This window comes from Peromyscus maniculatus, chromosome 8 (genome assembly GCF_049852395.1).
Source record: "Peromyscus maniculatus bairdii isolate BWxNUB_F1_BW_parent chromosome 8, HU_Pman_BW_mat_3.1, whole genome shotgun sequence".
Classification (NCBI taxonomy): domain Eukaryota; kingdom Metazoa; phylum Chordata; class Mammalia; order Rodentia; family Cricetidae; genus Peromyscus; species Peromyscus maniculatus.
In genome coordinates, this window is record NC_134859.1 from 46,751,153 (window position 1) to 46,779,145 (window position 27,993).

The following is a 27,993-nucleotide window of genomic DNA, read 5'->3' on the forward strand; positions in this document are numbered from 1 at the left end:
CTTTATGGGCCTCAGGAGAAATAGGGTATTGGAGGACCCATAAGGGCATTGCATCCACCTTTAGTTGGACTCACAATAGGGGTCTGATGTTGGGCCAGCCCTGGTAGGTTGGTTTCTGCCCATACTCGTGGGATTTCTTTTATGAGTTGAGACAGGAGGGGTGATTGTCTTTTTTTCCCTTTGGCTGGCAAGGAGCCAATGCCAACAGGTATTCTTGGTGAAGGGGTAATGTTATCTCGCTCATTGTTGGGGCATCGGAGACAGTTTTATTGAAGCTTCGTTGTCCTGGAAGATGATGTGGGCTTCAAGCTTATGGAGGAGATCTGGTCCCAATAGGGGATATGGGCATTCAGGAATGACCAAAAAGGAATATATAAAGGTCCCTGTACACAAATCTACAGTCTGCCCCTTGGTATCTGAATGCCCCCTTGACAATGGTTTGTCCTTTAGTCAAGAGTCCTTTGAATTGCATTGCATGAGAATCAAGAAGTTAGTGCCCATGTCAACTAGAAAAATCAGTAGGTTATCCCTCCACCTTTCAAGTTATCTGGGCAAGAGGAGGGAAACTGAGCCCTAACAGCCTTAGCCTGTGATGGGTCAAGGACCTTGGGCCGTTGGAGTCTCTCCTGAAGCTCTGGGCAGTTGTATACCAAAGGCTGAGCTGTGACAGTAGAAACAAACACCCATTGGGGCCTGCTTTTGTGGCTTCGGGGTGTTGGCCCTGTGGGGTGTTGGCCCTGTGGCGAGGTTGATTATTGGGCCGCATTTGCTGGTTGGCTGAAGTGCCATTCTGCCATGAGTCCAGCATGATCTGGGCCGTCCTTTGACCTTGGCAGTCTTCTGCCAGTTCATGGTTAGTGTAGACTCATGCCGCTATTTCAACTAATTCTGAAAGCAATTTTCCTTCAAACTCTTCAATTTTTAATTTTTTTTTTTTTCCGAATGTCGGATGTTTGAACCACAAAAGCAATGTTAATTGCCCATCGGTTTTCTTCTGCCTCGGGGTTGATGGTAATATATAACCTGTAAGCTTCCATAAGGCACTCTAAAAAAACGGAAGGGGGAGGGATTTTGATGGCTCCTGGATAACTTGGTTAAACTTAACAAATTAGTGAGTTTCCTGGCAGCATCTCTGAGACCGACCTCCCCCGCCAATAGAGCCTGGTGGTAGATCTGGAGATGCTCCTTGCCTAATTGAGATGGAATTAGGGTCCCAGTCAGGACGAATCAAAGGGGAAACTGAGTCGAGAGTGGCCAGGTCAACAGTGGGTGGCCATGGCGACCAGGGACCTGTTTCCTGACTTCTCAGATGATGCGCGCTCATTCCTCAGAGGTGAAGAGGGCCTGGAGGAGTTGTTGTAACCCTCCCAAGTGGTCTGATGAGTAAAGAAGATGGTCTAAAAGAGGAGTGAGACCTTGGGGATTCTCAGAGAAAGGGGGATTCTGTTGTTTCCAGTTGTAAAGATCTGAGGTTGAGGAGGAGACAGTAAACAAGGAAAGGGGTGTTGGCATCAGGGTCTGTTGGTGGGGCTTCACACAAAGAAAGAATTGTAGGGGGGTTGGTAAGGAGTGCCAGCACAGGTGTGGGGGGGAGAGAAAGGATTAGCTGGGGACAGGGGAGGTATCTTAGAGGGAGGGACAGAAAGTGACTGAGAGAGAGGATAGGCTGGGGGAAGGTCAGCCCCTTCAGGACTAGAGCCAGGGAGGGCAGCCTTCATGGAGGAGGCGGCTGTGCCCTGTTTTAGCTTTGAGAGGGAGAAGGGCTGCCTGGATGGCCTTAAGGAGAGGCTGGAGCCATTGGAGAGGGTTTTTGGGGAGCCTCCCATGCCAAGATGTAGGGTATTTATAGGTCTGGATGCCCCAGCTTGGCCATGATCACCAGTAAGCTGGAAGGTGCGTCTGTTGCAGGTAGACTGGAGATGAGGGATAGGATGCCAGTGCAACTCCAGACCTCAAGGGGGAGCACAGGCCCCAGGAGAGCCTATCCACGACCTGCTATCGAGTGTAAGCGTGGCTGCTCAGAGGGAAAGGTGTCCTGACAGTCAGGAGCCAAGGAGTACCACAAAGTCACTGTAAGCATAGCAGCTTACAGCCCTGCTCCAGGGGAAGGTTCCCTAGCAGAGTTGTTAGAGCTCCTTCAGCTCTGCTCTGCTCTGGAGAAGTGTTAGAGCTCTGCTGTGTTCCCATTCTGGTGAGAGTTGTTACAGCTGAGCTCCACTCCAGCAAAAGTGTCACACTGCACAGCAGACCTCACTCAGACAGAGTTTATTGGGAAGGAAAAATCCAGGAGGGTGGCTGCCTCTAAGGTGAGAAGCAGCAGCAAACTGAATCAGGGTAAAGGGCTTATATAGATTTTTTTTTTTTTTTTGAGGTGGGGAGGCTTTTCAGGGTGGCTTGGTATCGGTGGGTTTTTGTAGTCTGATTCTAGGACAAGCTCAGGGATTGGTGGGATTCTGTGCTCAGGGATTGGTGGGATTCTGTGCTTAGGGATTGGTGGGATTCTGCAGCCTGACTCTGGGGCAAGCTCAGGGATTTTAAGCCCTGGTGTCAAGTCCTGGTCAGGATGTTTTTTCCTTGGCTCAAGTCTTGAGTCTAGTCAGGGTCAGCGTGTTTTTTTCCTTGGCCCTTTCCACCCTACACTGGGGTCCACACTCAGATTGTCAGGTTTGTGTGCAGGACTTTACCCATTGAGTCATCTTGATGACTGGAGTTGTTTTCCTTTTTTTTTTTTCCCCTCAAGATAAGGTTTCTCTGTAGCCCTGGCTACTGTGGAACTTGCTCTAAAGACCAGGCTGGCCTCAAACTCACAGAGATCTGCCTGCCTCTGCCTCCTGAGTGCTGGGATTAAAGGTGTGTGCTGCCACCACCTGGCAAGGTTATTTTTCTTAATGGCATGTGAGAGTTACGAACTTGAGTATCTTATATTTTTGTGGTATCTTATATATATGTATGTATTTGATGTACAGAGATTAAAATTTGAGTATTAATAGAATCTTTGGACATTTCCTTTGTAGTTTGAGTTTTGTGTCTTGTTTAAAATCATTTACTATGTTAAACTCAGATACTTCCCTCCAAATATTTTACCTAGTTTAGTTTATTTTTAGAACAGTGAAATGTTTATTAAAACAGTAAATTTCCAGAGAAGCCATACAAGAAGATAATAGGGTTTTCTCTTTTGAAAAGGGCCATCAGTACTTGGCAGCCAAGTCACAGTATTACTAGTAAGGGCTGTAATGTTTACTTAATGTTTCTTTTGGTTTAAATAGTCAAGCCTGACCATTTAGATCAGTGGTTCTCAACCTTCCTAATGCTGCAACCCTTCAATACCCTCATGTTGTGTGACCCCCCCCACAAAATTATTTTCTTTGCTACTTCATAGCTATAATTCTGCTACTGTTATGAATCATGATGTATTTACAATTCATAACATAATCTTTGTTTTCCAGTGGTCTTAGGTGACCCCTGTAAAAGGATCCTTTGACAACTCCCAAGAGGTCGAAACCCACAGGTTGAGAACTGCTGATTTAGAACATCTGAAATAAGTTAGACTTGGCCAAAAAGAGCATCTTTTGTAGAACTGGCTGGATGCTTTTAGTGAGTGCAGTTAACTCATGAGTACAATTAGCTCATGATAAGGATCACAGACACCCAATAGTTCTAGAACTCTGGGAGGCTGAGGTAGGAGGGTCCCTCACTTGAGTTCAGGAAGTTGAGATAGGACTAGGCAATATAAAGGGGAGACCCTGTTTCAAAAGAGAATGCTAAAGGGATGGGTTCACAAAATACAACTTCCTTCCCCAGTCAGAAAAAAGCAGCATAAGCCTGCTAGAGTTACCTTCATTCAGTGTTTCATGCTAAAATCAGGGAGGAGGAAAGGAATACAAGTAGAGAACTCTGCTTTAAAGATAAAGATTTGCTAATGTTTAATCACCACGGGTTGAAGTCTGGGGTTTTATTCTGTGATGCTTTGTGAGACTGTGCCCATTAAATGCAAACAGAAAGTGAAGATTTGGTAGGACAGAAGTGAGTGCCTAGATCTGATCAGTTTTGGTGCTGTCCATGGCCTGGTGCAAGGAAGCCTTGTGCTGAGGTCCTTTACAGAGCTATGCAGACCTGTAGTGCTGGGGATCTCTTATCTTTCAAAGTGTGTCTACATGGTAAGCTTTGATTGTGAAACGTCCTTTAGCTGTTACTGGGTATTTGATAGTCCCCTTCCTCCAAGGGATGATCTTGGAAGCCAGCAATGACCACATGAAAAGAATGTGTTCTTATAATGGGCACTGACTGCCAGCAGCCATGGGGTTACCTTGCTGATCCTTCATAGCAGCGGGCAGCCTGAGTTTGGTCCCTAGCCTTATCTCCTGCTTCTCTTTCTCAGTGGTCTGGTTTGCTTTTCAATATGACATGAGATGGGGAACCCCAACCTTACAGGCAGTTTGCCTAGGTCTGCCTTGTAACATCATTTTCTTACTGATTGGTAATGGCTTTCCTTGCTGCATTTTTATAGTGGTGTTAATGTTTTTAAGTTCTGTAATTATAATTGATAAACTTTATTATATCTTCCACATTCACTTCAGTACCCTTGTTTTTACTTCTTTTCATTTGTTTACTCAACAAACCAATTACTGAAGAAATTAGAGCCAGCCAGCCACTCTGTTAGGCTTTGAGCTGTAGTTACAGAGTCATAACCTTGGGGAGCTGACTTTCCAGTGGAGGAAAGACACAGTGGACATTCGCCAGTATGTTGGTGATATATCTGCACTGTGTAGATACTTGCATTGTACATGTGGGGTATGCTGTGTATGATGTGAGGGTTTCAGGTCTGGCTCTCCATTTTGTACAAATTAGAAGGCCTTAATTTCTGGATTCATAGATATTCAGACCATTTGCAGGGGCAACAGAAACTGGGCTCCCATGCTTTCCATTTGTGGTCCTTGGGAGCTCAGCTGTGCCTAGCAGAAAGGTTCCCAATTATCAGTCATTTTCTTGGAAATAAACACCTTAGAGTCTACCATTGTGTTGTGGGAAGTGCTGAAGATGACCTCTGTTGACCAAGGAAAGTGTCAGTATAGCAGAAAATTCAGGATGTTCCAGGTCGCCAAACAGCTTTAGTTCTGTAGACTTTCTTGTGTTTCCCTGAATATGTCTGAAGAGACACCATGACCACAGCAACTCTAAAGGAAAACAGTTAACTGGGTTGCTCACTTACAGTTCAGATGTTCAGTCCATTATCATCATGGTGGGACCTGGCATCATGGCGAGACATGGCAGGCAGACGTGGTGCTAGAGAAGGAGCTGAGAGTTCTACATCTTGATCCACAGGCAATAGGAAGTGAACTGAGACACTGGGCATGGCCTGAGCATGTATGAGATCTCCAAGTCCACCTCCACTGTGACACACTTCTCCAACAAAGCCACACCTCCTAATAGTGCCACTCCCTATGATCTTATGAGGGCCAATTACATTCAAACTACCACAGGGTCGGGGTGGGGGCTGGGGAAGGACTGTGTTGTGCTGAGTTTTCCTAGAGATAATCTTTTCCTAATGGAGCTTCTATTTTTACTTTATAGAGGCAGCTTGTTGCTGTAGCACTTCCTCAGGTTCCTATTTAACCCACTTTCCGTGCTAATGTAGTATATGTACTGAGCTGTTTTTGTACCCTGTGTACTTGAGAATTCCCTTTTCTTGTATTTTAAGAATAGCATTCTAGACGGGTCATGGCGGCGCATGCCTTTAATCCCAGCACTTGGGAGGCAAAGCCAGGTGGATCTCTGTGAGTTCGAGGCCAGCCTGGGCTACAGAGTGAAGTGAGTTCCAGGACAGGTGCAAAGCTACACAAGAGAAACCCTGTCTCCAAAAAAACAAAAAACAACAACAAAAAAAGAATAGGTTTCTATAACAAATCTTGGTTTCTTCATATACTGACTTTTTAAGTAGCATGTTTTTCTATGATTAGAAATAATATATGGAATATATAATTAAAGTTTGGAAAAATAAATATGCTTCTTATATTTCAAATGACCCTCTGGGCTCTTATAAATGGCCTGAACTTCTTACTCAATTTTTATTAAACTATCTGATTTTTTTTTTCTTGCCTGACTTCAGCAGTTCCTATATTTCAAAGAATCCTGTGTCAGTAAATAATTTTGTGGGGCTGTAGAGCTGGCTCCATGGTTTAAGAGCCCTGTCTGCTCTTTCAGAGGACCTGGGTTCCATTCCCAGCACCCAAATGTCTGTAACTCTGGCTCCTGGGGATCTTGTGGCCTCTGGAGGGCCCAGGCATGCATGTGATGCACAGACATACACATGCAGGCACAACACCTATATATATAAATAAAAACATTTACAATTGTTTCCTTGGAAGTCCTTTTGGGCCAGTGAAATAACTCAGAAGGTAAAGGCAGCTACTTGAAGACTTGGTTTAATCCCTGGAACTCACAGAATAGAAGGAGGAAGTTATTCCCACAGGTTTCTGTTAACCCACATATTTGTGCTGCCATTACAAGCAGGTGACTCCTTATAATGTGTAATTAAAAAAAAATTTAAGCCATTTTTGTACCTGTGTGAAGTTTTCTCTTGACAGCAGGCAGAGAAGCCTTTTCATTATTTTTGTGGAAGTTCTTTTATGGTGCAGTTTCTTTTTTTGTTTTGTTTTTGGTGATTGTTCTGAGACAGGGTCTTTACATAGCCTTGGCTGTCCTGGAACTCACTCTGTAGACCAGGCTGGCCTTAACTTACAGAGATCCTCCTGCCTCTGCCCTCCCTGATGCTGGGATTAAAGGTGTGTACCACCAAGCCCAGCTAACTTAGTCATCTTTTCTGATTACTAGTTTCCAATTTAAAATACCCAATATTTGAATTGATCTATGAACTCTTTAGTCTACTCACAATGGGGGTGGAGTGTTCCATGATTTCTGGTGAAAATTGTCTTTTTTTTTTTGGTCATTTAATTGGGCCATCCAAACACACAACTCCTGTAGTTAGGAGTTTAAGTGACCTGAAGTATTCAGTGGAACCTGGTGGCCACAATGAAGAAGTAGATTAGCTCCTTTTCTCACCTTTGTAAATAGTTGTTGCATTCTCACGATGCTTTTCTTTCTTTCTTAGTGGAAGAGAAAGCCAATACCTACCTCCTCCTTGGCATGAGCTTAGACTCTTGTGCACGCTACCTGCTGTTCTCTGGGCATCTATCACAGGCACAGAGGATGTATGAAAAAGCCCTGCAGATTTGTCAAGGAATACAAGGAGAAAGACACCCACAGGTAAAGGAGGAAGGCAGTTCTGAGGTCAGCCAGGCCTGGTGGTAAGCAGGCACTCTGAAGATGGGTCTTAAGGTCACAGGTTCAAGGCTGCTGGCCAAGTTAGGTCACTTGTCAAAAGGAGAAACAGACAAAGGACTGGGTATATTTCGGTGGTAGAGAGCTTGCCTAGCATTGGTGAGGCTCTAGATTCAGTGCCTAGCATCAGTTATGGGCGTGGCCAGGCTGAACTGCATGTGAGGGTATAAAGGTTTATACACAGTCTGCTCACTTTCTTTCCACCAGCTTTCAAGTTCCCAGCTACTTACTACTTGTTTCAAGGAGGGTTTGAGATTGCTGACTAGTCACTGGCTCTGCCTACAAAGCATGTCTAACCCAGTGTCTCCCCGTACTGGGGACTAGACCCAGGGGCTTTGCACCGGCAAGTGCGCTACCACTGACCTGAATCTCTGCACACCAATTAGAAGCAACACCATAACCACTGCATTATAGAACTGTCTTCCATACCAGTCAGAACCTTCTAAGTAAATGTTAGTTAATATATGAGTGTCTTTGCCTCCTGGGTAACTGTGGGAGGTGAAATAGGGACTTAAAAATTTCTTTTTTTCTTTTTGACGGGACTAGGGATTAAACCTAGGGCCTCATAAATTCAAGGCAAGGGCTCTACCACTGATCCATGGCCGTAGTCCTTAAACAACTTTTAAAACCTCTATCACAGAATTTTGTATGATTTTTCTTTTCTTTTCTTTCTTTTGGTTTTTTGAGACAGGGTTTCTCTGTGTAGCTTTGTGCCTTTCCTGGAACTCACTCTGTAGCCCAGGCTGGCCTCGAACTCACAGAGATCCACCTGGCTCTGCCTCCCAAGTGCTGAGATTAAAGGTGTACACCACCACCACCCCCCGGCTATTTTGTATGATTTTTCAAAGCAGGCAAAACAAAGCCTTGTTAGAATGCTAAACACAGAATTGAGATCATCTGAATGCCTGCAGCCCACCATATAAAACAGACAAGACCGAACACGGAATATTTAGGACTTAGTTCCTAGAGCCCGAATGGCATGTCACAGTAAGAAGCAAACCTGAATTGGAGCACCAGCTCCCTCTCTTTTTCAAAGTCTTAAAGAGACCCCCCCCCCCCCATAAGGCAGGTGAGGCTCAGGATCGGGGCAGGAATGCTGTTGTAATGCAGTGAGGTGTACAAAGCACTCGGAATGCTGGCTTCTCACCCCTGCTGCTAACTCCATAACGTCTAGAGCAGAATAGCCTGTTCCCATTCTGAGGCTTCATCATTGCTGGCTGTAGTGTGGATCTGACAATGTCTGCAGCACAGTGTGGGTCCACAGATCCCTGCAGTTCGCCCTTTAATGGAGTTGAAGATGTGTGTGCGCCGTAACAAACGTCAGGCTAATGTTCTGTGTCGGTGTATTTGTAAAGAAAAGGCTGCTCTCTCTTCTAGACCATTGTGCTGATGAGTGACTTGGCTACTACTCTGGATGCACAGGGACGCTTTGATGATGCCTACATTTATATGCAGAGGGCGTCAGATCTGGCAAGAGAGATAAATCATCCTGAGCTGCACATGGTGCTCAGCAATCTGGCTGCCATCTTGACACACAGAGGTATGGAGCTGAAGGGACTGGTTCTCAGAAGGGTGTTGCTGGGCTCTGAGGTAAAACGGGGTGGAGAGGGGCAAATGACAGTGAGGAAAACCCTAGTCAGTGGTCTCAACCTGGGGGTTGTCACACAGCCCTTTACAGGGGCACCTGAGACCATCAGAAAACACAGATATTTACATCACAACTTGAAACAGAAGCAAGATTAGTTATGAAGTAGCAATGAAAGTAATTTTGTGGTTCGGGTCACCACAACATGAGGAGCTACGGATCACAGCATTAGGGAGGTTGAGAACCCCTGCTCTGAGTTAAAAGGCTGGCTAAATCAGGACAGAAAATGCATGTGTGCTAATGTACTATTTTGCTGAATTCACACACTTTCCATCTCTCTGCATGACCATGTGAAGGTAGAGAATACTTTGCAGTGATAGGTTCTTGTCTCTAGTGCTTGACAGATTCTTAAATTGTTTTCACAGGTACAGTTCTTCAGTGCTCTGAAGCCTCAGTATGGTAGTTCTTGCTATTCCATATTACTCAGGGTTTCACCTGATGTTTCCATAAAACATAGAGGGATTATAGGCCTCTATTGCATGTACCACAATTGTGAAATCTTTAAAGGGCATTAGTGGTTCCACAGCACTAAGTTCCTTAGAGCTGACTGACACTTACCCAGGTTCATCTTGAAACCAGTTATCAAGCATGACAGACAGACAGACAGACAGACAGCACTAGGTGTCATTCACCAAGCACCCGGTGAATCAGACACATGCCCTCACTGGTAGTGGTTTCTCTTCAGTCACTTTGGAAACACATTTTCTTCTCCCCTTTCTTTGGGTTATTCTAGAACGATACACACAAGCAAAAGAGATCTACCAGGAAGCATTGCAGCAGGCAGAGCTGAAGAGAGATGAGGTTTCTGTGCAGCACATCAGGGAAGAACTGGCTGAGCTATCGAGAAAAAGTAGACTTCTGACTTAATTTTGTTAAGATGTTAAGATCATTTTGTTGTAGAGGGTAATTTCTGGTAGCCCAAAGGAGTGACTGTTCTTCAGTGTCTGGACCCTAAGCAGAGATGTGAATCATTGTTGAAATTCAGCTTTCTTCAACTCAGCCTCGGTGAAGGACAAGTTGCATACACTGCCACGTTTGTTTTTAAATTTAATTTACTTTGAGATGAGGTGTTGGCCTCCAACTTGGAGTCCTCCTGCCTCAGCCCCCCAAGTGCTGGGACTGTTGATAGGCAGGTACACTGTGCCTACTTTTGTTTGTAAAGGTGCAACAGCTTTCACCCTGTAATGACTGTGACTTATAAGGGCTTGGTGTGAAGTAAGTCATGTTTTCCAGTGCAACCTGTAAGGGCCATCCAGCCTGGACTGAGAAAACCGTAGATTAAGTGGCCAAGTTCTCCACGGTGTGGTCATTAAACCTTTCGTAAGATTTGGTTCATACTTTCTCTTCTCTATCCATTTCTGGCAAACAAGTTACAGGAGGATTTTGGTAAGTTCTCTTACAGTCTTTTATTGAAGCATTGTGAGATTTAATGAATATGGGGGAAATGAGAATTCTGGTTGGCCGCAGTACGGAGCATTAGCTTCTGAAGTGGAAGTTAGGCCCTTTGTTTCCTAAAAATGGTGGTGGCAGAAAGAAGGAAGCCTCTCATCAGTGCTCTCTGAGCCCTGGGCTTTCTGTACAGTCACAGTCACCTAGTGGAGTCGAGCTGAATCCAGCACTAACACTGACAGCACTGATGTGTACCATTGGCAATGTGGAACCGCTGACCTGGATCCTACTTAGCTCTGGTTTTTTACTTTGCAATCTCTGTATTTATACTGTGAAGTGAAGTGGGAAACCAATTATAGATTCTTTGTCTGATGACTTAAAATGAATCGACTGTTATGTTGAAAAAACCATTATCACTGCCTCAGAGTACATACATACAAGATAACACGGATGGATGCTTTTACCTTTGCAACCTGGCAGATGGCCATTTACCTGAGAGAGAAGACAGTTTTTCTGGGTGCCATGAAGGAACACTGCTGGTGTTGGCATTTCATGGAGGTGGGCAACGTGAGTAGGACTGGCCAATGGACTTTTGGTTCATATGTTTGTACTGAGAATCTTCATAATAAACTAGAGACAATGTAATATTGTATGTATTCTAATAATCTTTGAATCATAGAAAAATAATCGACTGAGTTACTAAAAGGAAAACCAAATCCTCGGAATTAAAGCAGAGTTGTGTGTGTGCATTTACCAATCACTCCCTAGCTAACCACATGTTGACCCATTAACCAAGAATAACAAGAGATAAGATTTCAATCACCTCTTGCTTTGAGAATGTTTTACTGTTTCATAATTCCAGAGTTAGCAAAAGTAAAGTCTTAGGATTTTGAATCCTCCATAGTGATTCACCTCATGGTCCTGTGGCTGGGGAGGCTGCAGTCGGCAGATAGACGTCTGATGTGCATGTTCCCAGGAGCGTTCTTTTGCACTGTTATAAAAAAGGCAGTGAGACAGAGGGACTGATCGCCTTTTACTGATTACAACTTTATAAACAATTTTTACATTTAATTTCATATTAAAGTTTTGAACTACACCATGTTACTGGAGTTTTCAGGGATTAAGTGTATGTAAGACAAAATCACAGTATATGAAAATTTAAAGTGTAGTATAAAATTTCTCACTAAATAGACTGGAAAGTTGTCAGAATATTACCTCTACTGGAAGACCTTGATTTAGCTGTATGTGCATGTGTTACAGATACAGTGTTGGCCCACAAAATGCTACACCTTGATATGTAGCTGACTTCATAATCTCAGTGCTTGCTTGCTCTCTCCTTAGTATCACGGTAAGGCATACCTCCATCTCTCTAACTTTGTGAGGATCTTGTTCTAGTTGTTTTGAACTAAAAAATGATGCTGGATTTCATGTTGTGGTGAGCATGGAGCAAGCTAGGCTCATCTGTCCTAAAGTGAACCCAACCCGGAACGGCAAGACCCTTAGGGTCAGTCATCATCATCATCATCATCATCATCATCATCATCATCTTTCGGGCCAGTTGGCCAGATGATTTACTAAGTTCTAGGCTATTACTGGAACTTGGCAGGGGGGATGGGGGGGGTGGGCTTTCAGCAGTAAACTTAATCAAACACTTAGCCTTCATTATGTTTATGATTATTGTAAAGTACACTTTGGACACTTGTAAATTTTACAAGTGATAAGAATCCTGTCTCACTGTGTAGCCTTGGCTGGCCTTGTACGTTTAGTGGTGTGCCTGCCTCTGCCTTCCAATTGCTGAGATTAAAGGTGTGTGCTACCACGCATGGCTAAAGTTTAAGATCTCAAATGTCTGTCTTTATTACTTGCTAAGGTATATGGGCAAATTTGAGCCTGTGTCTTCATCTATAATTAAAAAAAGGGGGAGGGATTCGAAACCAGTGGTACAGATGCTAAGGGCGGCTCAGGCAGTGGCTCTGAGGACTTGAGTTCTACAAGTTCTGGTCTCCTGAAGTCTGTGACCGCTTTGTCCCTTCCAGTTCTCAGTGACATCATCTCCAAACCACTAAGTGCCTGTGCAGTAGAAGCCTGAACACCAGGATAAAGCTGTGTGAAAGCAAATCTTAAAAACACAGCAAGCAATTCTTAATAAAAGAAAGTCATCCTCCAGTACCATAATTAGTTTAAAATTCAGTCTTTAAATTACTTGCACCTTGACACTTGACTGGTGTTCTGTAGAAGCAGTGTGGGCACTGACGTAGAGATAGAAAAGGACTGTATTCAGTGGTTAGAGTTCAGGATGCAGCATAAAACAAGTCTGGAAGACCACAGTTCTGTACAGATTGCTATCCTTTTAACTCAGCCAGATATGTGTCAAACTAAAGAAAAGCGGGTGTGTGTTTCTTGTTTGAAACCTGAGACATGACGACCCTTAGGTCACAAATGATAGACTGTAGCTATGGACAGGATAGTCAAATTTATTTCAGAACAAAAGCTTGGTTGGGCTGCATCAAATGCAGAAGAATACTTAGGGGCGTGGTCAAATTACCAGTGTGCATAAACATTGAGGTATGCCTCAAGTAAGCCTTTAAACTTTAAAACTGAACTATAACATACCCATGCAGTAATATTTTTTTCAGTGCTACTAATGAAGAAAGTAAAGCCCGCACTGGAAACTCCCAACATGACAGTTCTGTTACTCCTGCACTTAGACCTCATTCAGGCTTTATGACAGGGTATGTATTAAAACCTAAACATTTTCACAAGATTGAAACATTCCCAGGAAAGTTGAATTTAGTGGAAACAAAAGTACAATGCCCATGAAAGTCAGTACTGTGTAATGTGCCGCGTGAGGTTGTTTAGAAGGCTGGGATTAAAAAGATAGATAGACAAAGAATTTAAAAAATGACCCCCAATGTTGATGTGCTGATTTAAATTTAAGTACACCAGATGCTACAGCAAGGGGATACACTGCAAAAAGGTCATCTATTTACACCAGAGTGATTTAAAGACATCATGGTTTTCTTTACAAACAGATGTAAGAACAGGAATTGTCCACTTTTAAAAAACTCTACACTTCAACCTTCCACTGTTCTAATCCACTGAATTGCCTGTAGGAGAGGCAGTTTTTTGTTTGTTTTGTTTTTTTCCCATTTGATTTTCCAAATGAATTTACATCATTTCTTCTTCATCTGTGGCCCTGGCTCCTCTGAGAAGTCTCTGGGCACAAATCCTAGGAGAGCAGAAATTCTTTTTTCATCTGCAGTTGAAACCAAAGCCCGAGAGAGCGCCGTGCTGTGCACGGGTCAGTCGTCACTATCAGACAGCGTCTCGTACTGCGCCGAGAGCAGCGGGGCAGGCTCGCGCTCCCAGACGCGGTTCTGCTGATGGGGAGCAGCTTGGCTGAGGGCAGACGGGGCGCACGAGATCGGGGTTGGTGGTGTGCTGCTGAGCATCCGCATGGTCAGAGGGTTGTACGGGAACTGCGTAGATCCTGACAAAGGAAAACGAGACGTCTAGTGTCATTAGCATCTAATGCAGTGTTCACAGGATGGACCAGGGCAGGGCTAGTCTAGTAAAATGGTCTTGGGATGCCTTGAGAACAATGGCAAGGAAAGGCCAGTGATCAGTTTAATTCTAAAAAGGACAGGACAAGTAACCACCTGGGTAAGTCTGTGATAAAACAAAACATCACGTTTCTCCACGGGGAACTGAAGTATAGAGCTACTGAATATTAAGCTCTAATTAGGAGCCTACCCATACTAGTAACTTTCCAATAGAAATCAGAAATACAGCTCTCAGAACATGGCAAGTATCCAGGAAGATTAGTCAGGCTCTATGCAGTCTCACTAGGCTGACTTAAATGTGTATGAGATTTAAAATGGGGCACATTAACAAGAGTACCACCTGTCCTGGCCCCACAGTACGTCCTATCACTTTAAACCAAAGCACAAAACATGCATTTGATCAAGTCCTCTTCTGGTCTAAAAAAAACCTTCCCTAAAAGTAAAGTAATGAGGTAAGAAAACCACTGGGGGAAAGGAAGGGGGAAGGGGCGTGGGCAGGGGAGGAAGGGGATGAGGAAGGTTACAGAGTTCCCCGACACACTTGTGTATGTTATGTACTAACCTCTGTAATGTGTGTACGCTTCTCTAAGAGATTACCAGTACATACACATTTACACATGCCACAGAGGATTAAAAGGCAGAAGCCTTGAAGTGTACATGTTTAAGAACCATGAAAGTGTTAGGCAGACAGGGAACCCACAAGGGGAAAAAAAATACAATTCTCTGAAACTCTAAAATCTACAGCAGATATGCCAGTCTTAATCAAAAAAATGATTATTTTTTGAAATAACATTTAATTCTTGTTTGTATTGTGTATGATATGTGTGGGCATGCTTGTGCCGAGACATGTGGGTGGAGGTCAAAGGTCAACTTTCAGGCGAAGATTCTTCCTAAACGTTTATGTGGGTGGATTGAACTTAGGCCATTAGGCCTGCAGTTACTTTACCCTAAAGCCATTTCATCAGCTCACTGACCCTATAGTTAGTTATGTGATTAAAAACACACGTGCACGTGAGACATTGTGGAGATGTAAACCTACAGACAGTGGCTTTTGTTAAAACAGTACAGTGTACACTTCCTAGTTCTGGTGTTGATTACTTAGTAAAAGCTAAAGGCAAGTCACTACAGGTGACATTTCATCTGGATACAGTCCATGGAAGAGCTGAAACCAGACTTATTTGCAAATACTGGTTATCAACCAGCATAGTGGATGTATGGGTCACATAAATATAAAATCTCTTGTGGGAAGTAGGGTCAAGTAATGACAGAGAAAACTACAGTTCTGCGGGGCAGTGGTGGCGCATGCCTTTAATCCCAACATTTGGGAGGCAGAGAGGCAGATGAATCTCTGAGTTTTGGGAGGTCAACCTGGTCTACAGAGTGAATTCCAAGACAGCCAAGGCTACAGAGAAACCCCGACTCAAAAAAACAAAAAAAAAAGAGAGAGGGAGAGGGAGAAAGAAAACTACAGTTCTTGCCCAAACCATAACATCTATTCAAAAGCAGGTAGTATTAGGAAAGCACTGACATTAAAATGACACCTAATTGATCAGTTAGATGAGGCTCCTCAACACTCCCCACCTGTGGAAGAGGGCCTGTCTTCCCAGGCCCATCCTGGTGTCTGCCTGTGGTAATCACCTTCTGAATGTACAGAGGAGACTGAAGAAGGTCGTTCAGTCCCTAAGTAGCTTTGCCCAGGAATAGGAGATTTAGACTTCCGGCTGTTTGATTTGTTGATCAGCTTTGGTTTGCATACTCCTAAAAGTGAAATTCAAGTTACTATATTAACTGCCGGTAATTCTCAGTGACAGCAACAAAGCCTCCCCAAATGCTGATTTTATAACACCAAGTGAAAAAACCAGCGGTAGCATGAAGAATCCAGATCCTGTGCTCAACTAAAGATGCAGATTGTCTTTTAAGGAGCGGGTAGGGCACATCATCCTGGAAACTTAAGAGCATGGTGACTGCTGGCCTTATAAGAATATGGGGAATGGTAATAAACGCCTGCTTCCCTCTCCCCCTCCTCAATTTAAAAGAAGTAAATGGAGGACTTGGGCTACTCAAGTGTGTAAAGGACAGGCTGCAGCAGATCTGCCTTCTACTCCAGGATCTCAGCAGATACCTCAAAGTTCACAGTGCTGGGACACACATGACTGGGTTCTATGACAAAATATTTAAAGAACCCACATCACTTAGCACATTTTTTTATCTCAGTCCCGGCAGTTTTATCCTACCCCAGTTGTAAACAACCAGTACCATTTTAACTTCCTAATAGTTGCCAAGTGACCTTAAAACAGAAATATACAACCAATAAAAATTAAAAGGGCAGAATTAAGACTTCACTTTATGGAATAGTTAAGTTGATGCGGTCTTCAAGGTTACTTCAAGGTCACTCCGTGTAAATAGAGGGCAGGGAGAAGCAAACACCAAACACTGTTTTAACCCTTTCCTTAACCACAAAGATTTTTTACCTGAAAACAGGAAACAAACCTAAAAACAAACCATAAGAGATAACTTGATATAAATACCGCAAGCATAGTGTTGCTAAGATTTTTTGGGTTGGTTTGATTCACAGGTTGTAGATGATCTCACACTAAATACATATCTTGTGTTTGCAAAAACTTGACTAATTTCTATTCATCTGATAGCTTCGTGGGTTCAAGCAAACCTTTAAAAAAAAATCCTCTTGTCTGAGATGTGTGGGGTAGGGATGCAGGTATCAGTTCTTCCTTCTGTCCTGCTGGTACTAGGGATCAAGCCCAGGTGGGCAGCATTGGTGGCCCATGCCGTTGCCACCAAATGCGGCAATGTGGGGTTTTTAATCCCTTTCTGTGGCTTGCAGCTATATTGATATTTGGTCATATTTATCAGAATAGTAAAAGACATAGCAAACAAAACACACTGGGGCTGGAGAGATGGTACAGTAGTTAATAAGAGCACTTGTTACTCTTGCCCAGGGCCCCAGGTTCAATTCCCAGCACCCACATGGTGGTTCACAACCTTCTGTAACTCCAGTTCAAGTGGATCCAACACCCTCTTCTAGCACTGGAGTTCTCAGTAATACATCAGAACATTGAAATAAAAACCTTACCTGAATGAGGTGATGGGTCCCCTTCATCTCTCCGAGTCTCACTGCTGGTCACAACTGAGGTACTGTTACTACCAGGCACAATTCCCACAGGTTGGGGCATGACAACACCATGATCTTCAACTTTATCATCGAAACTTCCCATGAGAGCCTTTCTAATGATGTCTTCTAGACCAAGATTACTGGCAGGATCAGCAAAAGAATGGCTTCTTGAGCTAACTGCACCTGGAGAGACAAGGCAGTGTACTGCTGCTTGTTTCTGAGGCAGATCATAGCACAGGGAAACAGAAGAGAAAGAAACCCTGGGCTCTTGCAGCAGTCAAGACACTGGCCTGATGCTGAAAACCTCCATGGTGAGATGCAGCACTCATCCGGTCATCTTCCTATCTCTGTTGTGCTCACTCATCAGCACGTATTTAGGACTCTTACCTGATGTAGTAACTGCGGGCAGATTGAAGATCTCAGTTCCTGGCTGCGCAGCTGCTGTATTCAAACAAATCTTTAGGTTAATTGAGATGAGATAATCATGATACAAAGACTCAAGAAATTCTAGAATAAAGTTAACCCTTTGATTTCCTACATTTCATTTATTATGTGGAAATGAAATGAAAATACCTTTCTTGGGGCAGGGAGGTTATTAAGAAAAAATCAGGTCAGGTAGAAAACTCAAAACACGAATAAGAATTCACAAAAGAGAAAAAGATGTTACATTACTGAGGGCAAAGCAAACAGGAAAAAAGTCATTGGCAGAACAGGAATCCAGGTTTCCTAGGGATGCAGGCTTGCACTTCAGACACCCCTGGAAAGTACCAATAGTCCAGTTTGAGAGTGTTTAAAAGCCACCTCAGTGGATGGATACTGTGGAAGCTATTCGCTGCCAGGGCTAAAGGGAAGCTTTTTTGTACTCAGGATATTCCCTGGGTAAAAAAAAAATTCTGCCACGATCCATCATTAAATCCCGGTAACTATACAGTTAATAATTTGCAACTTGAATAAAAAATGAAATGAAAACCACCATTTTGTGCCAGAAGAAGGGACCTGGAGACATAAGTTGTTTCTATCACTTATTTGCTGCTGAGAATGTTAAAAGGAAAAAACAATTTTGGAAGGAAGAAGGTGCCTGAACAATGATACCTGAGCACTGTACATTATGGGCGGATAGACTTGCCTAAAGATTAGAGCCATTAAGAAGAGCATATGTGCCTAGAAATTACCATATTTGATCAGAGCAGTTGACACCTGACTGGGGGTTGGGGGGTCGGCATTAACAGCAGGACTGTAGAATAGCGACTACAGGCTACAGTCTGACTTCCAGAGACATGCGACACAGTGGGGGGCAAAGTCAGCCTGAAATAACAGTTTGTAGACCTTACTCACTGAACCGTAAGAGAGTACAAAGCAATATAAGATGACCCCATGAGAGGATGTGGTAGCACATGCACGCTCAGCACTTGGTGGGCATAGGCAGGAGCATCTGTGCCAGAATGTGAGACCCTGTCTCAAAAGTTCAGATGACTGTAATTCAAACAATTCTAATACCAAACACTCAGAGTGTGGCTCTCCCTTCACTTGAGCTTACAGTTACGTGTGCTGCTTTCATATATAGATCAGAATGACCTGGCAACTTAGTAAAATGCCATTTTCTACTTGTTTTTAAAAATATAGACAGGGTCTTATGTAGCTCTGATTGTCCTGGAACTTTATGTAGACCAGGCTGGCCTCAAACTCCCATTTTCTAAATTCCCAGGGCCTTATAATTTGAATATTAACAAGCCTTCAGCTAGTCATGGTGCAGTGTGAGGCCTCCTTGTCTTAAAGGAGATGTGACAACTGCGTATAAATAATAGGGAAGAAAGCACCTGAGACCTGACTTAACAGAGAAGGACAAGAAAGGAACAGATTGAAGTTATCTGGTTATGAAGAGCAGGAACTTCCTGTCGGGAGCGGAGTAAATGTTCAGTTTTAGAAAAGACCCAGAAATATATTCTAGATAAAAAGCTGGGCCGGATGGTGGTGGCACGCACCCTTAATCCCAGCAATTGGGAGGATCTCTGAGTTTTGAGGCCAGCCTGGTCTACAAAGTGAGTTCAAGACAGTCAGGACTGTTAGAGAGAAACCCCGTCTTAAAAAAAAACAACAACAACAAAAAAAAAAACTGGACTTCAGACACAAATTCAAAAGTTTTCAGTATGAAATTCAGTTTTAATGCCCTAAAATTAGTGTTTGAGGGAAAAGGTGTTGAGAGCCCTGAAGAAAACAAGGGCCAGATTGAGCTAAGGAAGCTAGAAAGGGCCAAAAGAGACACAACCTGAGGCAACAGACGCTAACTCTGCAAAGTCAGGGAGGCGACGCCCTGTCACACCTGGGAAGCCACAGTGAAGTGAGTGCTTAAGAACAATGCCACTGTTGTGTCCCACAGGAAAACAAATTGAGATACTGAGTTGAAGCAGTTTTCTTGGCTTGGTGGCTTTTGGGTTTTCAGCTCTATTTCCCAGTAAGGAGTCAATGATGCCCTAGAACCACTGATTCTTTAATATAAATTCCTTTTTCTATAGCCAGAGCTCTTACAATAAAAAAACAAAACAAAAAACAAAAAAAAATCCCAGGTTCTCAGGGTTGGACAGATGGCTCAGTGATTAAGTGCTCTTCCAGAAGATGTAGGTTTGATTTCCAGCATCCATGACAGCTTACAGCCAGCTGTAACTCTAGTCTCTGGAGATATAACATCCTCTTCTGTCCCTTGTGGGCATTGCACATGTGGTATACAAACATGTAGGCAAAAACACCCATACACATAAAATGAAAAATAAAATAACTCCAGACTCTAACAATTTTGTTAGTTTTGGCCGGAGAACAAGGGAATCCGTGGCTGATATGTAAAATTAAATTTAATAAAAAAATTTAAATAAAAAAAACCAACAAACAAACTCCAGCACATTATCTCCCCATCAACATGGACCTCAGTTTAGTAAATGCCTGCTGAATGACCAGTTTGCTGAGGACAGTGTGAAAATCCCATCAAAGGAAAAGCTATCAAGTAGTCTTCATGAACTCTCAGCATGCTCTGTCAAGAATTTCCTCCCCACGAGTCAGTCACGACAAAACTAGAGAGGGTAAAAATGGTCCCCAACAACCGGCTATCCCTCGGCCTGTGTGTCTGTGTGCCTAGAGAGGTCATCTCTAAGTTAAGAGACTGTACGTGATATGATATAAAACATACTGATAAGTTTTGTTGGTGATTTTTGAAGACTAAATAGAGGCAACTGTTGAGGACCGGAAATCACAGGCCTCCTCAACATCCTTAGAAAGCAAAGGCGGTGTTTCCACTGATGGGTTAGGTAAGCTTAGTCACTCTGTCCGTCTGACGTTTCTGGTCGGCATTCTACAAATCCAGGGTGTCCGTGTCTTGGAAACCCTTCTACTCCCGGGAGTCCCTGCTCACTTTCTATAATAAATCTCTATTTACTGTGCTAAGATGAAGAACAGGGAGGAGAGATACATCTAATAATTTAGAGATAGAATAGGTTCACGATGAGTGATGTGGGACTCATCCTTTTCACCATTCAATAGAGAGTAGAATGCAATGAATATCAATCACAAGTGGTAAAGATGTAATTACACACCTGTCTGGCAGTTCAGCTTTAGAGTCCAGAATTGCTTTTGACAGGGTCAGGATACTAGCAAATCATAGATCAGAGACAAGTCTCTCTAGATTCTCCATCATTGGTTAATAAGACTGGCTGGCCAAGTAATGGCGGCACATGCCTTTAATTCCAGCACTCAGGAGGCAGAGCCAGGCAGCTATCTGTGAGTTCGAGGCCAGCCTGGTCTACAGAGCTAGTTCTAGGACAGCCAGAGCTGTTACACAGAGAAACCCTGTCTTGGGAAACAAAGTAAAACTGGCTGGTAGCAGAGGACATGCAGATGATAGTACAGCAGCAATCTGCTGAGAGCGAGCACATCAGCCCAGAGGAGAGCAAGGGTCTGCCCCACAGTTTTACGGAGACATTTCTCAACAACCTTGGGGACTGAGTACTGTGAGTCCTGAACTGTTGTTAGAGGGTACATTGGGGGAAGCCAAGATTCAGGTTGCAATGCTTGGTTGGAGTTCCAGCCCTGTTACTTCTTGGGTAACCTTCATCAGTTATTAAATCTCTGACTCAATTTCCTTTCTCATTTATAAAATGGAGATAATCACATGTAATGTGCACAATGCATGCTACTTAATCTTTTGCTACAATTAGTTTGTCATAGTTGCATCTGTATGCCACAGGACTGCACTGAGACCTTGAGATTCGGTCAGGTCCTGGTAAGTTAGACGACAGTGGGGACGAAGCAACTGTAAATCATCCTGTCCAATATCCAGAACTGGCAGTCCCCACGCAGCAGGGAAGAGGGGGGCCTCAGAGTAGCGCCCTGACACCTTGACATCTGTTTCCGGCACAGTGTCGTGTTGCTTAGCTGTTCAGATTGCTAATGGAAAGATATTCTTACACTACAGTTATAATAATAAGTTTAGGACAGATAATATCATTTATTTGAGTTACTCAGAAGACTTTCAAAGATAAATAAATTGAGATACTATACTTAGAACAAGAACATGAAGAACGATAGAACAGGGCTTAGAGGCAAGACTCATGAAAAACATGCTTTTCAAATATCTAAAGAACTGTTATGTGGAGATGCTCAAACAGATGAAAGTACAACAAATGAGCTTTAAAACAAGACACAGACATCAATAGAAACCTACACAGAACTAACTTAGTCACCAGTAAAGAAAACTGTGCCCTAGACCCAGCATTAGTTCCCCATGAAGATGGATGTCTTCAAAAAGGCCCAATTCCTGTTTCCTAAGAAGGACCTATTTGTGAATTTGCCGACATTGTATAGATCAAGATGCTCTATAAAAACCTTCAAACTCAGGATTATAAAAAAGGCAACGTTGGAGATAGCATTGTTAATGCATGTTTTATTTGGGGTTCATGAAAGAAATCCCACTTACCCATATCAGAGTCACCTCCACCAGAGGAGTTCAACTTACGAAAAATTTCCTGCTTCTTTGATTTAACCATGGGTGATGTGCTTTCGAGCTTGGTGAAGAATGAAGGCAGGTAGCTCATACTTCCTGGTGATCGAGAATCATTCCTGTCAGGAATACAGTTCAGTCTGTGAGAACCCTGCACTCCTAACCCTAGGAACACTCCTTTAAATAACAGGCAGAGAGTACTCAGAAAACTACTGCTTCCCCATTCTGTGTTTGCTGTCAGCCTAGGAAAGAGCATGTGACCGTAAACTCGTTCAGAAATAGTCAAATGCTTTTTGGCTCGGAAAGATAAAACAGCAAGATGATCTACAGCACAGTTTATTCATTTATTTATTGTTTTTTTGAGACTATGTAGCTGTGACTGTCCTGGAGCTCTGAAGCCCAGGCTGGCCTGAAACTCACGGAGATATGCCTGCCTCTGCCTCCCCAGTGCTGGGATTATAGGTGTGTGATACCATGCCTAGTTAATCTACAGCACACATTCGTAAGGAATAAAATGGCCAAGTATTAATTGGAAAACTTAGAAAATAGCTTATCAAGTTAAGCACAAACTATGGATATATAAGCTAGGAACTAATTTACTAGCAACATTCTTTAAGTACACTAGTTGTGACTAATAACACACCTACCTGTAAAATAACAAAGGCTTATATCTAGCCAAGCAGTTGGACTAAAGCAAAATAGCTGCAGTATCTACATAAAATTGCCTAACTATTATAATCATTTTAAGATAAACAACAGAGGAACTGAGTTTTAATACAAAGAATTTCATATTTCACTGGTAGTTTCCTATACTCAAAGTTTAATAAACTTCCCCTAACAGAGATGGTAACAGAACATATTGTTGACAACACTATCTAGTCACATATATTCATTCACCACTTAAACACAAAAACACTGTGAAGATAGACAAAAAGAAGACATGATCGCTGTGCATAAATATTCAATTTGGGGGGCTGGAGAGATGGCTCAGAGGTTAAGAGCACTGACTGCTCTTCCAGAGGTCCTGAGTTCAATTCCCAGTAACCACATGGTGGCTCACAATCATCTGTAATGAGATCTGGTACCCTCTTCTGGCCTGCAGTCATACATGCTGTATACATAATAAATAAATAAATCTTTTAAAAAAATTCAATTTGGGAAAACATGAATATATGATTTTCTTCCTCATTTCATTGAAGGTAATAACATGTATTATGTTGCCTACAAATATGTACAATTAATTCTCAGAAATTCATCAGCAGCCTAGAATTAGACCTATTTTAAAACTGGACTCTCCTCTCCTACCAGCCTTGGCCACCATCAAATCATGTATTTGGCTCTTGGCATTAAAGGGTGTTAAAATGCAAGAAAAAAGTTTGATTCTCAAGAAAAGAACTCAGACAACAGAGAATACAAGGGAATACAGCAGGAAATGAAGCTTTCTAAGTCTGGTCTTGGAACAAAAATGCCATGCTAGTGACTGAACGCTTTCCTCAATGTATCTTAATGTCTACCTACTCTGGTGAGGTGGGACAAATGCAGGGCATTTAGTCACTCAGGTCAAAGTCGGGGTTAGAATGAGGTGAGAGGAAAGTCTACAAGGCACAGTCTGTACAGTCCACAACACTTAACACAGGATGTGTACTCAAATGCTGGCTGAACTGCCGCCACCACCTGTGCCCAAAGGGTCTAGAAGGAGTAACTTGCAGGAGTAATGATGAAGTTTCTCTAACTTGTTTAATGTGATGCTTTGGCTAACATCTAGTAGTAGTAGCTCATGGGGAAAATATCCCTAGATGTTCTTCCCAGAGTCCTAGTCTGATAGAAAGACCACAAAGAGGAAAGTTTTAGGCACAGCATACTCACCTCTGCTCGGCAGGCTCCGTCCCCCTCTGTGACAAGAGCAGCATGCTGTCCTGCTTCTCGTGCACAGCAGGGACCTGGGGTGGGGAGATGGGCTCATAGGGCTCTGACGAGATGTGACTCCTCTCTGGAGATTTCCCAGGCCTGCTGGGGTAGAAAATGCAGTAGTTTAGGTTGTACTCCAGGGTCACCGATGATTCAGTGTTTGCATTTACTACATATAATTTCATAAGTGTATTTGGTATTTCCTTCCCCAATCAACCCTACCCTGTTCTTAAAATCATGACAGTTTTTGAGGTTGATCTACAAACCTTTAACCTTGCATCCATCAATACCCACATGCAAGAGAAAAAAGCCTGATTGATCTTATGGTTTGTCCTTCACAGCTGAACCTTTAGTTTACATATTTCAGCTTTACATACCATACTTATCATTTTATGTATTTCTTAAATGTCAAAATAAACACACATATCTTCTATCTCTTCACCCCAGTTACCAGCCATTTCCATATGGCTCATGATGCACATTCTATTCTAAAACTGCCAGAACAGCAAAATGTATTATGTAAACATTTTGAATGATATAATCAGGTAATTTTACTAAGAGCAATGAAAGAAACTAACCTTCCTCATTCAGACTCACAGATATAGGTTATAAGTGGAGAAGACAATTGGAATCTCTCTTCATAAATGTCGTCAATTGTTCCAAACCTGCTACATAGTATACAGTTTTCTGCCTTGTTTATCATCTTTATTTATGGTGTGTGTGTGTGTGTGTGTGTGTGTGTGTGTGTGTGTGTGTGTGTGTGTGTGATTATTTTTCAGGTTAATCTAAATGGGACTCCTGGGTTCTACATGTCTTCCTGCTTCAGCCTCTGAAGGACTACAGATTACAGCTAGCCTTCTGTTCTTTATAACTGAACTTTTCTTTTTTAAAAGAGAAAAATATAAGCTGGGTGTAGTGGTGCAAAAAACAACCCTCAGGAGGCGAAGGTAGGTGCGTCTCTTCTAGTTAGAGGCCAGCTTGATCTACACAGCCAGTTCCAAGATAGGGAAGGCTGCATACAAAGACCTTGTCTCAAAAGACAACCACCACCCCCCCCACACACACAAAAGGAGAGTGAGAACAAGCATGCTTTCATGCTATCTTTAAGATAATTAATCCTTTAAAATGATTATGTGCAATATTTGCTTCAAAATAGTCCAGTACGGCGTTGGCGGCAGGAGATGGGGATGGGGGAGGTGAGAATGAAATCACAACAGCTGACCATTCACTGCATTAAGGATACATGGAAAGATGTTCTGTGAGGGTTCTACTTTGTGTGAGCCAGGGTCTCTACATAGTCCTGGCTGTCCTGGGACTCACATAAATCCTTCTGCCTCTGTCTCCAAGTGCTGGGATTAAAGGCATGAGTGACCACACCCAGGGGTTTTCTACTTTTAAGGAGTGCCATTCCACCTGACTCCTGCAAGCTTCCTAAATATATTATTCTTACATCTTTATACCTTGCTCATTTTGGGGAATAATCGTGTCTCCTATAAATCTCTTTTTTGTAGCTGAGCATTGGTTCCCATGTGATTGGTTTATCCATCCTCTGTGTATATTCAAAGTATTGGCTAGAATCTTGTTTTATTGATACTCATTCTTGTTCTCAGCATTCTGAAGAATTATTTCCTTTGTGCTATTTAAATATAACATCAATTGATGTTTAGTGTACTGCTTTGAATTAAAACCTTGCTTCCCTTTTTGAAAAGCTTTAGACAGAATGTTGGTAACAAGCACCACTAGTCATCAACCCTGAAGCCTTGCTCTCATGAGGCAAGTGCATCCCTACTGCACTGTACTCACAGCCTGGATTTTGTTGTTGTTACTGTTACTGAACTTTTTGAGACAGGGTCTCATTATGTAGCCAAAACTATCCCTAAACTTCATATCTTCTTGTCCCTGCCTTCTGAGTAGCTGGAAATATAGCAATGTACCACCTGTCCAGCCTGGGAAAGAATTCTGAAAGAATAATCAAGCCTCTGCAAATACTACCCAACTACTTTTAAATATACATTAATATATATACTGTACTAAGTGCCCAGGCAGTGAACATCCTGAAAGTAATATACAGAGAAAAAATACCCACTTCCACTTTCCAGAGAATAAGGGCAAATGATACTTGATTTGAGAAATGAATCTCCTAACTTGTAGACATATTAAAATTACCTTACTGGGACCAAATTTACATATGTTTGGTAAAAACAAAACAAAATTCTACCTTCCCCGGGATTTATCCACAAGATGTTCTGGAGAGACTCTAGAACCTGGTCTTGGATGCAGGACAGTCTGAGACTGGGACTCTGGGCTGTAGCGACTCGATGTTTTAGCTCTTACAGGTGTGGAGGCCAGAGCAGACGGTGAAGTTTGGAATGTTGAAGTAGGAGGCTGCGAGGAAACTTGATTTCTAGCAAAATCTTGTGTGATAATTTGCTGTGGATGAGAAGAGGAGTAAGTGGTGAAGGTTGTTAGATACCTACCCAAGAGTGGTGTGAACTGAACTTTTTGTTTTGTCTTCTTTTTTTTTTTTTTTTTTTTTTTGAGACAGTTTCATTCTGAGCACAAAAGGGCCTTGAGTCAGACTCGTGGTGCCCCATGCTAATTCACCTGAATATCTTTGCTATGATTTTATTAAAAAAAAAAAAAACAAACAAACCAAAAAACCTGCTTTCTGCATGATTAAAAAAATAATACTAGAAGTAGGAAAAGGCTTACACAGATGTGATCAGCAAGTGTGATCAGCCGGTGGGTCCTGGGCACCTGCCCCATTCCTTCGGCCTGAGAGGATGAGGGCAGTGGCGGCTGCTGCTGTGGAGATGGGGACTCCTGCTGTGAGCGATAGTGATGCAGAGGTCCTTCATACTGCCGAGTGGGCTCGTCTGACAGAGAGCAGGTAGATACATTACACCACGAATGCCTCTGCCCCGACTCAGTATAAAGTATTAATAACTCAGAAGAACATAAGAAAAGGATGTGATATGCACCTCTACACCTAACTTTTGCTTTTATATCTTAAAGCAAAAAATATCCATGATGTACAGTAAAATATGAGTGTAGAGGTGGGCAAAGTACCAGTGGTGGTGGTGGTGGTGGTGGTGGTGGTGGTAGTGGTGGTGGTGGTGGTGGTGGTGGTGGTGGTGGCGGCGGCAGCAGCAATTTGATCCCAGCAATTGGGAGGCAGAGCCAGGCAGATCTGTGAGTTCGAGGCCAGCCTGATCTACAAAGTGAGTTCCTGAACAGCCAGGGCTGTTACACAGAGTAACCCTGTCTTGAAATACCCCCGCTCCCAAAAAAGTAGACAAAACCATCAACCATTTTTCTGTGTGTGTGTCTGTGCACACGCACTCATTAGAGTAATTGTGTGCATGCTTGTGTAAATGTGCAGGCCAGAGGGTAATGTCAAGTGTCTTTCCTCTATTGCCCTCTACCTTGATTTTTAGTTTCTGAGACAAGGCTGTCAGTGAACCTGAAGCGCATGGGATCAGCAAGATGGCTTAGCCAGTGAGCTTCAGGACCCATCATTTGTGCCCCCTGCACCTCTTCCTCCAGGCTGGGGTTGCAGGACTCACTGCTAGGCCCAGTTTTTTCATGAGGTTCTTCTCGGTATCCAAACTCAGGTCCTCAAGCTTGTGCAGCAGTTACTTTACCTACAGACACCTCCTCAGCCCCAGTGCATCTGTTTCCACTCAACTGTACACAAGAGTACCCAATAATAGTATAAAAAGGAAAGTTGTTAGTACAGCTCTAAAGGTTTCTAAAGCAGACTAACCAGCAACAAGTGTTCTTACCACGGCCTAGACAGTCATTAGAAGCAAATGTTAATGCAAATACGAGACACGGAAATGGCAAAACAGACATACTTTCTGCTTGTTTAGCCATCTCTGGCTGATAGGCCTGTGGCTTGTCCTGGGTAGGTGCAGGAGAGCTGGCAGGACTTATCACCTCAATAGCATCACTAGGTGCTTCATACCTGTGAGAAGACACTTTAAGAAAAGAACCTCATTTTAAAATAAATCCATGGAAAGGTTCAAAAGTCCAC

The 27,993-nt window shown here is 42.9% G+C and overlaps 2 protein-coding genes across 51 annotated transcripts in view; one reads left to right on the forward strand and one right to left on the reverse strand.

Moving 5' to 3' along the window:
* The window catches only part of Ttc19 (tetratricopeptide repeat domain 19), a 44,719-nt gene extending 25,096 nt beyond the window's left edge, over positions 1-19,623 (forward strand). The window contains exons 8-10 of the mRNA XM_076542588.1: positions 7,109-7,263; positions 8,716-8,878; positions 9,717-19,623. Coding sequence (XP_076398703.1) covers positions 7,109-7,263; positions 8,716-8,878; positions 9,717-9,850 — 452 coding nt within the window. The 3' untranslated portion in view covers positions 9,851-19,623. The remainder of the gene's footprint in view (positions 1-7,108; positions 7,264-8,715; positions 8,879-9,716) is intronic.
* Positions 12,827-27,993, reverse strand: part of Ncor1 (nuclear receptor corepressor 1) — a 153,893-nt gene continuing 138,726 nt past the window's right edge. For 31 of the 50 annotated variants that reach the window (XM_076542550.1, XM_076542538.1, XM_076542548.1 and 28 more), the window contains 9 exons: positions 27,815-27,937; positions 26,670-26,833; positions 26,176-26,387; positions 23,916-24,059; positions 22,026-22,168; positions 17,453-17,506; positions 17,027-17,248; positions 15,517-15,693; positions 12,827-13,862 (listed from right to left, as the gene is read on the reverse strand). In XM_076542550.1, the coding sequence (XP_076398665.1) occupies positions 13,675-13,862; positions 15,517-15,693; positions 17,027-17,248; positions 17,453-17,506; positions 22,026-22,168; positions 23,916-24,059; positions 26,176-26,387; positions 26,670-26,833; positions 27,815-27,937 (1,427 nt within the window). In that variant the 3' untranslated portion in view covers positions 12,827-13,674. The remainder of the gene's footprint in view (positions 13,863-15,516; positions 15,694-17,026; positions 17,249-17,452; positions 17,507-22,025; positions 22,169-23,915; positions 24,060-26,175; positions 26,388-26,669; positions 26,834-27,814; positions 27,938-27,993) is intronic. The other 19 variants (XM_076542561.1, XM_076542541.1, XM_076542585.1 and 16 more) reach the window with 9 other exon arrangements.